General features: G+C 45.2%; 2 protein-coding genes across 2 annotated transcripts; one reads left to right on the forward strand and one right to left on the reverse strand.

The window, feature by feature from the left end:
* Nucleotides 1–10,056: 10,056 nt before the first annotated feature.
* Nucleotides 10,057–11,912, forward strand: LOC133906478 (uncharacterized). Its single transcript, XM_062348401.1, has 2 exons — nucleotides 10,057–10,699; nucleotides 10,765–11,912. The coding sequence occupies exons 1-2, from the start codon at nucleotides 10,440–10,442 to the stop codon at nucleotides 11,708–11,710; spliced, it is 1,206 nt and encodes a 401-aa protein (XP_062204385.1). The 5' UTR covers nucleotides 10,057–10,439; the 3' UTR covers nucleotides 11,711–11,912.
* Nucleotides 11,913–12,155: 243 nt separating this feature from the next.
* LOC133905701 (uncharacterized) lies at nucleotides 12,156–14,136 on the reverse strand. The gene is made up of 2 exons (XM_062347462.1): nucleotides 13,759–14,136; nucleotides 12,156–12,553 (listed from the first exon to the last, which is right to left on the reverse strand). The coding sequence occupies exon 2, from the start codon at nucleotides 12,551–12,553 to the stop codon at nucleotides 12,167–12,169; it is 387 nt and encodes a 128-aa protein (XP_062203446.1). The 5' UTR covers nucleotides 13,759–14,136; the 3' UTR covers nucleotides 12,156–12,166.
* Nucleotides 14,137–14,177: the final 41 nt, after the last annotated feature.

A 14,177-nucleotide genomic window follows, 5' to 3' on the forward strand; every position in this document is an offset into this window, starting at 1 on the left:
AATAAAATGCGTACCAAATCGATTGGAAATGTACGCTCCTGTGGGAGTCGAACCCACCGCATAGGTGCCTTGTTCTACCGAGAGGCTTGGCCAGAACCAGCCAATGTCAGAGAACTCCGAGGGATTGGTTGTAGCTGCTTTCGAAGAAAGGACCTAAACGCCCTTATTTTCGAAAAACGTTTTTTTATTAGATTGTCTACTAACACAGGCTGAAGAGGATGACCTCGAAAAAGAATACAATTAAAGATGTGGCCTGTAGGCTCGGTACCTTCCCGAGCAACTGGTCGAAAGGAGATAAAAATCTTTAAAGAACACTTGTGGTTTTTTTTGCAATAAGAAGTTTGGGGTTCAAATGCCACTTCTAGAACAAACAACTAGCAGTCCAGTTAATCAGTAGTGGAAGAATTCCATGACATTAGTCATTCAGTAGTAGACCAGCCTTTTAGTAGCACACTAGAAAAGCCGAGTAGTCAAAAGCAAGGACTAGCCAGAGCTCTTAGTATGGCCACTTTTGCAGGATGAATCCGTTCACTGCCTGCTTCTCTATCGCAGTTTCCACGCCCTTTTTGACATGAAGCTGGATATGAGTAGATGTTGTTGGTCGAAAACGTCTTTCATTCACAATGAAACAGAATGGTCTCGCTCGATGATTGGTTTTCCATCCCATCGCTTCCGGAGCGAAAAATATTTTTTTTAGACGCCTTCGACTGTCGGGTTCTAGCTAATGAACGCGACGAGTAAAGCTCTATTTCTCTCTCTAGGGTCGGGTGGAGAGAGGGAGAGTGAGAGAAAAGTGAGAGGAAGAGAGAAAAAGGAAGTGATCGATCTACTTAACCCGAGTCTCTGTGTGCTGGCGGTCAGACCGAGAGCTCGAGAAATCAGACCATGGAAAATCCACGTGGCAGCCCACCTGGCGGCGCATCCAGCGATCAGACCGCAGGTGACACCGGTCAGACCTCGAGGGGGTTCTTTTGCTGAAATTTTTCCTAAGTCTCCCCTCATCCTCCTCCTTCTATTCTTTTTCTTCTCCAAGGCATGTAAGGATTATCCGAAGTGCTCTAAACCATCTCTAAGGTATTTGAGACATGTTTAACCGGTTTTTTATAGATAAACACGTGCAAGCACATGCGATGATGATTATGCATGCCTAATTACATAATTAGTATTTTAGGATGTGACAAACCTACCCCATTAAAAAAATCTCTATCCGAGATTCGGCAAACATAGGGCGAAGGTGATGAGGACAAAACGGAAAGAATTCTCCCACTACTGGAAAAGAATCATGTCGAACATCACCGACGGAACGAAAAGATAGCCAGCAGACTCTCTGTGAACTGGCGGTCAGACCGAGATAGTCCCGGTTAGACCGCGGCTCAGTTGGACCGTGTGTTCTATGGTTAGACCAAAATCTATACAGATAATTTTGAGCTCTAACGGTCATACTATAAGTCATTTTATGGTCAGACTGCCCACCACCGGTCAGATCGACAGAAGCACTGGTCAGACCGTGAGCCAGCAGAGATAAAAAATAAGCTCATCCCGCTTTAGGTTGGATCGACTTCCAAACACAACTCTTTGAAGACTTGACTTCCATTCAACATGGCAGTGAACACAGACATGCTAAACGTTCCAAACGTGTAATATTGCAATGACTTTTACAAACTCTCAAAGAGTTCGGGATACTCAGAGCGGATTTTATCCTCCCGCTCCCACGTCACCTCGGCTTCTAAATGGTTGCTCCATTGAACCTTGATGAATTTGATGGATTGTCGCCGTGTCTTGCGCTCGGCTTCATCCAATATTCGGATTAGCTACTCACAATATGATAGATTCAGCTGCAACTCTTGGTTTGCAACTTCGATCACTTCCGTTGGAACTCGGAGACATTTATTCAGTTGTGACACGTGGAACACATTGTGCACGGCGGAGAGAGATGGAGGCAAGTCTAATTGATAGGCTACCTCTCCACATCGAGAAACGATTTGGAATGGACCAACATAACGAGGAGCTAGCTTGCCCCAGACTTGGAAACATCGAACGACCTTGAGAGGCGATACCTTGGGATACACATAATCTCCAATGGAGAACTCAAGATCTCAGCGTCGGTGATTCGCATAGCTCTTTTGTCGGGACTGAGCCATGTGGAGGCACTTGCGAATGGCCAAAACGTGCTCTTTAGCCTCTTTGACCAAATCCAGGCCTAGAAAAGCCCATTTGCTAGATTCGGATCAATTCAATAGTGTTCAGCATCTTTGGCCATAAAGAGCTTCAAACGGGGATATCTCCATACTTGATTGATAGCTATTGTTGTATGAGAACTCGGCAAATGGTAAGCAAATGTCCCACCTCTTCCCATATGTGAGAACATAAGCTCGTAGCGTATCTTCAAGGATTTGATTCACCCTCTTGGTTTGATCGTCAGTTTAAGGATGATATGTGGTGCTATGGAAGAGCTTGCTTTCTAAGGCCTCATGAAGGCTTCTCCAGAAATGAGAAGTGAATTGAGTGCCTCGATCAGAAACGATCTTCTTCAGAATTTCATAGAGGTAAGCAATCCAAGTGAGATACAACTCTGCATATTGCTTGACCAAAAACGTGGTCCTGACAGGTAAGAAATAAGCGGACTTTGTCAATCGGTCCACAATGACCCAAATCGAGTCATAGCCTTGAGAAGTCCTCGGCAATCCAGTAATGAAATCTATTCAGATCTCCTCCCACTTCTACGAGGGAATATGAAAAGGCTAGAGTATACTGGCTGGCTTGAGATGTCCGTCCTTCACCCTTCAGCAGATATCACACTCAGCAACATATCGAGCGATCTCCCGCTTCATGCAAGTCCACCAAAATCTAGGCTTGAGATCTTAGTACATCTTAGTACTTCTTAGATAAATAGATAGCAAAGAGTCATAAGTTTCATCTAGAATTTTCTTTCTCAATGCATCGACTCTCAGAACCACTAGCCGATTTCCAAACCACAAGACACCTTGATCGTCCTAAAAAAAACAGATAGCCTTGTCTTCCTTTATTTTGTCTTGGATTCAGGCCATGCCCTTTCATCCTTCTGAGCTACTTTGATGTCATCCAGGAGGGTGGACTTGATCTCTAAATTTGCAAGAAATTCCTCCAGAACCATTTTGAGTCTAAACCGTCGAAAATCATCACAAAGTGTGGTGACCCTGGGATGGAGCGAGAGGCAATTGCATCAAGCCTTTCGACTCAACGCATTGGCGACCACATTCGCCTTGCCAGGATGATAATGCACATCTAGCTCATAATCCTTGATCAACTCAAGCCATCTTAACTGTCTCATGTTCAGATCGGCTTGAGTGAAGATGTATTTGAGACTTTTATGATCCGTATAGATATGACACAAATTGCCCAACAGATAATGGCGCTAAATCTTCAAAGTGTGCACCACTGCCATAAGCTGTAAGTCATGGGTTGGGTAGTTCTTTTCATGGCGCTTCAACTGACATGAGACATAAGCCACAACTCTACCCTCTTGCATAAGGACACATCCGAGGCCTACACGGGAGGCATCGCAATAGATGTTGAAACCTTTGTCCACTTCAGGCTAAGCGAGAACATGAGCTGTCGTGAGCAGTTTCTTCAAGGTTTGTAAAGTTGACTCACATTCACTTGACCACTCAAACACACTCCCTTGCTTCAATAGCTCAGTCATTGGCTTAGCAATCTTGATAAAATTCTCGATGAACCGGCGGTAATAGCCCGCAAGTCTAAGAAAACTCTAGATATCAGTGACATTCTTAGGTTGAAACTAATTGAGCACATCCTGCACCTTGCTCGGGTCAACTACGACACCATTTTCAGACAACACATGACCCATAAAAATGACCTCCTTGAGTCAGAACTCACACTTGCTGAACTTGGTATAGAGTTGGTGATCTCGAAGCCGGCCAAGAACAACATGGAGGTGCTCAGAATGTTCTTTTTTAGTCTTGGAGTATGTAAGAATGTCGTCGATGAAAACCACGACAAACTTATCAAGTTCCTCTATAAACATAGTGTTCATCAAATACATGAAGAATGTTGGCACATTCATCAAGCCAAAGGACATGACAGTGAACTCATAAAGCCCGTCACGAGTAGAGAAAGTTGTCTCTAAAATATCCTTCGGTCAGACCTTGATTTGATGATAGCCCAGTCTCAAGTCAATCTTCGAGAAAACCTAAGTATCAGTCAACTGATCGAACAGAATATGGATCCTGGGAAGCAGATACTTATTCTTATCATGACGTCATTCAATGGATGGTAATGAACACACATCCGCAGAGTAACATCCTTTTTCTTCATAAAGAGTGCTGGGCATCCCCAAAGTAAGGAGCTCGGGAGAATGTAACCCTTTGAAAGTAACTCTTGAATCTATTTCTTCAACTTGGCTAGCTCATTTGGCGGCATATTATAAGATTTCTTAAAAAATAGGGCTATTCCGGAAAAAAGATCAATTGAGAAGTCTATCGCTCGATCGGGCAACATTCCTAGCAACTCTTCTAGGAAGACATCAGGAAATTCATAAACAACCGGAATACTCAGAAGATCCGTGGCTGAGATGACTTTTAGGGCATAAAAAGCAAATATAGATCTCCTTAAGCTTCAAATGGACTTGGGTGCCGAATAGATTATTAAGGGTGATGGTCCACTGAGCACAATCTATGATTGCCTTATTCTTGGTGAGCCAATTCATTCCTAAAATGGCGTCTATCCCCTTGGAGTCCATTACCAACAAATTTTCATCTTGTTGATAACAACCGACGCCTTGGTCACATACTGATTAATATGAATCTTGACTTCGGGTGCATATATGAGATAGGGTGTAGGGGTGGTACTAACTTTTAGCCTATGTCGCCGAGTATAACTCATAGCTATGAAGGAGTGAGAAGCTCCAGAATCAAATAGAACCACTGCGGTAATGACGACAGAATTAAAACGCATAAGTAATGTACCCATCAGTACGTTGTCACCCTTGTGAGCCTCCTCGGCGGTGGTGTGGCATGCTCGGCCATGCTTGGGGACGTGTGTAGCCTGGGAAGCGTGTGGAGTAGACTAAGCAGGTGGTGGCCTTGGAGCAGTTACCACAGCTCCCGGTTTCGGGTATGGGCAATCTCGAGCATAGTGCCCAACACAGCCGCAGTTGTAACATGGACCGCCGGGGCCACCTGTCACACTCCCCTGCGAACTGGTAGGTCATGGAGGTTGTCCCTATGAAGCAGAGAAGGACAGACATTGCACTATCCACATCATCCATAGAGCAGTCGAGGCCGACACATGAGATGGTGGAGAATGACTCTCCGTGTGGGCGCGTTGAGAGCTCCCGCCCTTGGAAGGTGATGGAACCCTTTTGCACTTCTCCTCCTCTAGTGGCTCTTTAGATTGAACTCCACCGTGAGAGAGATGCTCATAAGTTTGTTGAAGTCGGCAAATTCATGTGCCAACAACCTATTTTGCATCTTGGAGTTAAGGCCGTTCACAAAATGGCATTGCCTCTGCTCATCGATGTTGACCTCACCCTGAGCATACTGTGCAAGGTGGTTGAACACCTGCACATAGTCCATCACCAATATGCATCCTTGCTTGAGGTCCATAAACTCTCGCCTCTTGATCTCCATAAGACCCTTAGGAATATGAAAGTCGCGGAATGCTTAGCGGAACTCCGCCCAAGATACCCGGTGATTGGCGGGGTGCATGGCTAGAAAGTTAGACCACCATGCGCCCGCCGCACCTTGGAGCTGATGGGTGACGAAGAGTGCCTTCTCGTGGTCCTCGCACCGAAGGAGCGCAAGTTTCTGCTCGATGGTTTGGAGCCAATGGTCGGCATCCAGAGGATTCTCAGGTTACGTGAAAGTGGGCGGCTGAGTCGGCAAGAAATCCGAGAAGTCGTCTCGGCGCCCGGCCCCACCTCATCCTTGAGGGGCCATGTTGCGCATGAGAGCCTTGAGAAGCATCGTCTGAGCCTGATGGTTCTGCTCAATTTATATGAGCATATCCGTCATACTTGACGATAGAGGCGGCGGAGGGTTTTTCTCATTGGAACCCTTAGGAATATCACCCTAGTTTTGACGGGTTCTCATATGTTTTAATGATAAGATGGGGAGGGAAAAGTCAAATTCTGACATAGCCTAAAAGCATTCATCGGATAACATTTGCTTAGACCCGTAATACCGTATATATGGAAATATGCATGCACATGAGCAACTGGGAAAATGAATGCATGCTCGACTCCTGCCTACCGTTTTTTTCTCGAGCACATCTCTCCATAACAAACATTACCCTTCGCGTGAGAAAGAATAAGAGGTGTGAACGGTGTGAGTTGCACAAGCACCGTTTCATACGTTGTTACCAATATATTCACTTCATGTACCGTCATTTTACAGGACACCTAATATAAACACCATATGAGTAGACGACCATATCTACCATCGTATGGTGGATCTTCATACGTTATTATTAACATATTTACTTTTCGTACCATCGCCGTATGGAACACACCGGGCCCCTGCCTCGCACCGATTGAGCCTCCAATATTATCCGCCATCGGGAGGCGTTCCTTACCCCCTTTGCCAACAGAAAAATAAACCATAAATACATCAAAATGTGGAAACAACACTTACACACCACTCATATCAATGTATTACACTTATGGGCATAATATAGCATTTTCATACATATTGGCATCAGGAGGCATAAAAGAAATTTTCGTGGGTTGCTTATTGGAGTTAACACACTTACTAAATAACATCTTAGTCATGTTTAGGCTACTTAATTAAATTAGGCTTTGATACCATGCTTGAGGAACCGTCCAAACAATATTCTAATTAATCATCAGGAGGATTATTATTCATAATCACAACCTCGATGATTAATCAAAATACCATCTCGGTAGTCTCGACACGTGTTTGGTACCCAAGATCAGAACACATGCCTTTCCAACATAAGCAATCAAAGCTTAATAAAGAGAGAATAATTAAATCACATTACAAGTTCTTAACCATTTACAGGGCTAACAATTTACAGGAAAAGAGATCTAGGAGGATACTAAAACTGAAGGAGAAGAGGGGGACAACTTAGGAAAGTCCTCCGGGAAGCTCGTGGGAGTTCCCACCTCCAATCTCCAGCCTTCGAACGCGACAAGTAGATCTCTCTTTCTCTCTTTAGGGTCAAATGGAGAGATGGAGAATGAGAGAAAAGTGAGAGGGAGAGAACAAAAGGAAGTGATCGATCCACTTAATCCGAGCCTTTGTGTGCTGACGGTTAGACCGCGAGCTCGGGCCGTTAGACCACGGGAAATTCACGTGGTAGCCTATGTAGCAGCGCACCTGTCGGTCAGACCACGGGTGAGACCAGTCAGACCACGAGAGGGTTCTTTTGCTAAAAATTTTCTAAGTCTCCCCTCATCATGCTCCTTCTATTCTTTTCCTTCTCCAAGGCATGTAGGAATTCTCTAAAGTGCTCTAAGCTATCCCTAAGGTGTTTGAGACATATTTAATTGGTTTTTGATAGACAAACACGTGCAAACATTTATGATGATGATTATGTATGCCTAATTACGTAATTAGTATTTTATGATGTGACAGTGACCTTCTACTTTTTTCCCTTTTTAGAGATGGAAGTCGTTTAAGACATCGATGGGTCCGAAAGGTGATACTTTGACCAGTATTTTTTATAAAGATACATTTTAAATAATAAATATTATATACTATGATGTTTTTATGATTAATCTTGTAACCTCAATATTATATTGTCAATCCACTTTATTCTTTATTTAAAGATGGTCGAAGCAAAGAAAGTTTGATAGGCGAAATCCTAAACAACTTACATTATGGATCGAAGTGAGTAACGCAAACCACATTGGCCGCTATGTGATTCAAAAGCTTAGAAAAAGTCTTTACCTAATTATTACAAACCACTGTTTAAAAAAGCAATGACTGGGGTTAAATGGAGCAGCACCACTTCGCTTACACCTAGACTTTTGGTCTAGATGTTTTACTCTATTTTACTTCTTTTTATGACTTAATATGTAATATTCTCCCTATTGTCTCTATTTTGTATATTCATTCACTAAAGATACAAACACCTAGGGTCGCCTAAGCGCTGCGGCCAACACTTTATGATCCCTATGGGAGATGTCTCAACCCTGAGAACACCAAGCCACTATGAGTGGCTACTCCAACCGAGAGAGCCGCTAAACAAAACAGGACACAAAGAAAACTGAAGTTTTCTTCCATCTACTCCAGGTGTTGCATTCAAGACTAAGAGCAAAAGAAAATACCCATCTTCAGTTTAGGGTATCGTCCTCTTCCTTAATCTATACTTCTATAAAATGAATGAGTTATGATAGATCCAAATGATTCTATCATACATCTTATATGATCAAACTGTCCATAATTAAAATTGGTTTTCCATCTCCTCCCCTCTCATGTAATATTAAAATTCATAGTCAATTAGCCAATTAACAATCAACCTACTCTCCACGCATTGCCCTTGATGGCCTTTCTTGATTGCAGTGTGCTCTCTTTCCTTCTGTCACTAAATTTTCAAAACTTAAATCAGGATAAATGATCATCACATAATGAAAGGTCAAGGCCAATCAACGGTGTGTTCTTTTCTTCCTTTCTTTTAAAACTACGACAAGATCTCTAATGAGTATGCTATCTTTCCTTCTATATACACATTTGTATGTATATGAACATATGTATAAATGATATGATTGTATAGCCATATATGTATGGGCTTATGTATATACGAGTTTGTGTCTATATACACATTTTTATGTATACCTATACGTACATACTACTTATACCTATGATGCTACTAATTAAACTGTCTACTAAGTAACATGTCTATTTTCCTAATTAAACTTCCTTAATTAGTCCATAAAGTTGCTACGACTAGATCGTTATTTATTTTTTAAATGGATATTAATATAAATCCTAATTAAATAACTTGTGAAACTAATTATCAAAATTGTGAAATGCTTCTATGCATGTGGGCTAAACTGGGCTTATTTTCTCTTTTTCCCTCTCTAGGTCGGCTGCCTTTTCTTTTCCTTCCTTTTCTCTCTGTCTAGTCGACCACATGAATCTTGGCCCATTTCCCTATCCTCTTCGTTTCTCTCTCTCCTACCCATCTCTTTGTCTCTCTTGTGATCTCCTCTCTCTTGCGTGACCTCCTCTCTTTCTCATGCACAGAGACGACGACGGTGGTGAGATGGCTAGTCGGAGGAAAAGAGGAAGAGGATGGGGCTCACCTCAGTCAGCAGCAATATGGTTGAGATAGTGGTGGTGGCGCATGTGAAGAGGTGACGACGGCGATGGCTTGGGTCGGCGTGGATACAGGCAGCAATGACTCTCCCTAGGCCTAACTTAGCTTCCACGGGTGAAGGCGGCTCGGTTCGAGCATTGGTGGCCGTGGTAGTGTGGATCGGAGTAGCGACCTTGGGTTCGGCTCCATTTATAGATGCGTGAGGTGGACAACTAGGGATGGGTGACGACATGGCCAAAGGGCAGCAAAGGACGAGCAGTAACGGTGGTGGCGATATGGCTCTAGTGCGCTGTGGGATTCATGGGGACATATATGTATGGGTAGAAGACGAGTCAACGCCATTGGATCCGGATCTGATAGTCGAAAAATTCGGGTGAAAAGTTTGGCTAAAAGGCCCATGTGACGTATAGACATCCCTGAGCAAAAAGAGGAGCATAAGCCAAAAAAATAGTCTTTAAATCCCAACCTTATACATTACAAGAGGGAGTCTTAAGATCCATATTATTATGATCAATGTTTAAGCTTCAGATTATGCCTCAAATAATAAAAAATATATTTCTATATCAATTCTGCTCTCTTGTATCCACCACTTGCCAACTACTACCATCTGCAGCCCCGTGAAGATTTTTTTATTTTCTAGTAAGATCTACCTTAAAGTTTAACGTTCATTGAAACCTTAAACACTAGCGACGCTATGCATATCATGTTAATGGAATTCCATAGCAGTAGCGTTGGACTAAATCGGTTTAACATACAAGATAGCATCGAAATAGAGCTAAGGCCATCTCCAACAGAATCCTTAAAACTTCATCCTCTAAAATACTATTACAGCATCCCCTATCACTATTGCAGTATCCCTCATTCCCTTCATCTCCAACAGAATCTCCTTTATTTCATCCTCTATCTTCTCTTTCCTATTTTGGTATGTACTGAGCATCGTGATGACATATACTGAGCATCCCGTTGCACTGGTTTGTTGCAACATAAATATTGGTGTCTTCCAGTAGAAGGAATCGTGTGAAGGAAGGATGACGGAAGCTTGCGGGCGAAGGCTCCGAGAAAGTGGCTTGCAAGGGAAGGAGCACAAGTGGCTTCTCTTGGAAGGTTCGGCCGGGCACTATATATAGGTGCAAGAGGGGCTCTCATTTGCAAGCCACGAAATGGAGCCTCGTGCTGCATGGAAGCAGTACATGAGAGAGTTATGCTTCTCCACCGAGGAGTCCGATGAGGAAGATGAGTTGGTCCTAGCGACGCTTGCCGCATGGCATGCCGACGTCGAAGCTTCGCGCAGAGGGCCGTGGGGAGGCTCCGTCCCCGGGCACCGGCGCATCCGTATGAATCGTCAGGAGGGACACAATCGATTGTACAACGACTACTTTGCTGAGTCCGCAGTGTACCCCGACTACATCTTTCGGCGCAGGTAACACTATTCTATGGTGTACGAACGGACGATTTATGAACTAGTTCTGATCCATCGCCGTGCAGGTTCCGGATGAATCGCGATTTGTACTGCAAGATTGTGAGGGAGGTGGAGGAACATGACCCGTGGTTCAAGCAAAGGAGGAACGCTGCTGGAGAGCTTGGGCTGTCACCCTTGCAAAAAGTAACTGCCGCTTTCCGTATGTTAGCTTACGATGCTCCTGCAGATTCTCTCGACGAGTGCCTCCGGCTAGGGGAGAGCACCATCATCGAGAGCATGCGGCGTTTCGTGCGGGCCATTGTCGAGGTGTTCGGTGACGAGTACCTCCGGGCGCCGACCGAGGAGGACACTGCTCGATTGCTGGATATGAACCAGCGTCGAGGGTTCCCCGGGATGCTTGGAAGCATCGATTGCATGCACTGGAGGTGGAAGAACTGTCCCACGGCGTGGTCCGGTTCGTTCAGGGGCCATGTCAATGCACCGACTATCATTCTAGAGGCTGTGGCATCGCAGGACCTATGGATTTGGCATGCCTTCTTCGGGATGCCAGGTTCATTGAACGACATCAATGTGCTGCACCGGTCTCATCTCCTTGACAACCTTGCTGGGGGAGTAGCACCGAAGGTACAATACTCTATTAATGGCCACCATTATACAATGGGGTACTATCTTGCAGACGGGATCTACCCAGAGTGGGCGACATTTGTGAAACCCATACCATCTCCAGTAGGCCCGAAGCATCAACACTTCGTGGTGCAGCAGGCGGCTGCACGAAAGGATGTTGAGCGGGCATTTGGAGTGTTGCAGTCCAGGTTTCCCATCGTCCATGGCGCGGCGAGGTTGTGGGATCAAGAAATCCTCAGCGACGTAATGACCGCGTGTATCATCATGCATAACATGATAATCGAGGATAAGAGAACGGAAGGTGCTGTCGACTACGTCTACGAGGGTTCGGGCGAGGACGCGGTGCCGTCTCACGAACCAACCCCCCCCCCCCCCCCCCCCGCTTGAAGCATTTATGGAAAGGTACGGGCAAATTAGAAGTCGACCAACGCATCATCAACTCCGTGACGACATTGTGGAGCACCTGTGGCAGGTCGCAGGAGGACAATAGACCTCATGCCACCTTAAATAAATGTAATATCGTATCGCATCACATCGTGTTCAAATAAATGTAATATCGTATCGCATTACATCGTGTTCAAATAAATGTAATATCGTATCGCATTACATCGTGTTCAAAAAAATGTAATATCGTGTCCCAGTCCATGGTTCCATTCTGTCGCTTCCATGGCTTCATTAGGGTAATGTGAAATATGGGACAAAGGCTATGAAATACATGAACCATGCACTTTACTCGACAAAGACAATACACAAAGACAGTAAGCAACATATGGTTTCGTTATATCAGTACAACACAACACTACGTTTATTACCACTGCATTAAAGCCGACTACATAGAGCAATTTACTGCATACGCCACGACCTATCGGATTCTATTGACATAGAGTCCGCTGAATCTCCACACAACAGCTCATCGCCGCTCCAATCCACTGGAACAATGTCGTTGCAGTCGACATCCTGTGAACCGGACCCATCCTCGAGCAAAGTGGTGGCCTCGGACACTTCCTTGCGGCCATCACCAGTCTGCAGCGCATCTTCCACTTGGAACACGAGCATCTCCAGTTCCCCGGCAATGTTCTCGACCTGAAGGAGAGCTCGGTTCAGGTCCACATCGGCGGGGGTGCCCTCCGTACTCAACTTGTCTTTCACGACGTTCTTCAGTTCTACCGCCATTTGTTCGACGTGGTCCTGCATTTTGGAGACAAGGGCGGCGAGCGAAGCGGCGTCCATCTACAACCAATGAGACCGATGGCTCAACTGAGAATCTGTTACCTACCAATCATGCATGAATTCTGTACATGTACCTAATGTTCCTCTCCATACAGTTGCAGTACAATAGCAGTACTATGCTGACACTTGCAGTAATAAGCAGAAAAATAAAGATGAGGCAAACACATGGCATTCTGTGTCCTGCAGCAGGCAAAATTAACCAATAATTCTGGTACATTACACTATATATGGACCATTATTTTACTATCTAAAATGAATGAAGCATTCTGGTTCATTGCGCTATAGAATATGCCTGACACAAACAGATCATATGGACAAAATAAACAGGTCAACAGGTATTTGCAACTGGATATGACTACTGTGGCCAACAGGTAGGAATAGCTATGTGTATATATACCAAAGACAGTGTGTATCCTCAAAGAAAGACAGTGTGTATCCTCAATTCTAGACAGTGTGTATATATAAGAAATACAGTGTCTACATAAGAAAGATCAGTGCATATAGCTCAATCAAAGCCACACTAGCCACACCAGCTAGGCCAGGAGAGCCCTTTATTTCATCTCAGGTTTCTCAGAAACAATTTGGTTTCAGCCGGGGAAACAGTTTGCACACATTAGCTATGTGTATATAAACCAAACACAGTTTGCACAATATTAGGGATAAGAAAGATCAGTGCATAATACACATAGCTCAATCAAAGCAACACTTTTACTAATACACATACCAAAGACAGGAGAGCACATGACTCCATGATGTCAGATCCGCAGCTCAAATGCAAGTCTACCACAATTTTACTAATCTTGAGGTCTAGCACATGAATGCAAAGGGAGCAAATACCAATTCTTCAAGCTCGGCCCCTAATTCAACTACATTGCTTATCATCACCAATGCCTTCACTGTGTGCTTTCCAGATCAACCAAGCAGTGTTCCAGTTCATAAACTCCTCAACAAACGCATCGGTAAAATGGCTCAATATTACTTCTCCTATGCTTGCGGCCGAACTACCTGTGGCCACCATGAATCGCCGTCGAAGCTACATGCTTTGCGTCTACGCGCTTGCCACAACCACAACCGAACCGAGGCGTGAACAAATCCCTAATCCCTAGCGCCGTGGACAACCCAATCCCTAACGCCGATGCACCCACCTCGGTCCCCCCCCCACCAGCGGCCACCGCATGGACTGGAAGTAGCGCGAGAGGACTTACGTTGCTGCCGACGTCTTCCTTGGTGCTGTAGCCGAGCCGGCGGACGGCGGGGACGATGGAACTGCCTCTGCCGGATCTGCTCCCCTCCTCTCCTCCTCCGCAGGGACCGCCGCCGAGGGCCCCGACCTTCCGCGCTTCCGCCCGAGTCCGCCCCCGCCGTCCTCACCGCCGCGGCGCCTCGCCAGATCCCCTTCCACCGCGTCTCGGGAGCTGGTGGCTATCCTATCCGCTCGCCCGAATGCGGCCTCCAGCGCCATCTGGTTTTGCCGAACGCGTCGCACCCCGCATCCCTGTCGCACGCGATACCGAGTCCGTTGGAGTCGCGTCCGGGCGCCCGCCAGCCGCAACAGGAACAAAGCCGAGCCGATACCGACTCGGTTGGAGACGGTCTAAGATCATGCTTGTTTGTTTGAAACGAA

Source organism: Phragmites australis, chromosome 23 (assembly GCF_958298935.1).
Source record: "Phragmites australis chromosome 23, lpPhrAust1.1, whole genome shotgun sequence".
Classification (NCBI taxonomy): domain Eukaryota; kingdom Viridiplantae; phylum Streptophyta; class Magnoliopsida; order Poales; family Poaceae; genus Phragmites; species Phragmites australis.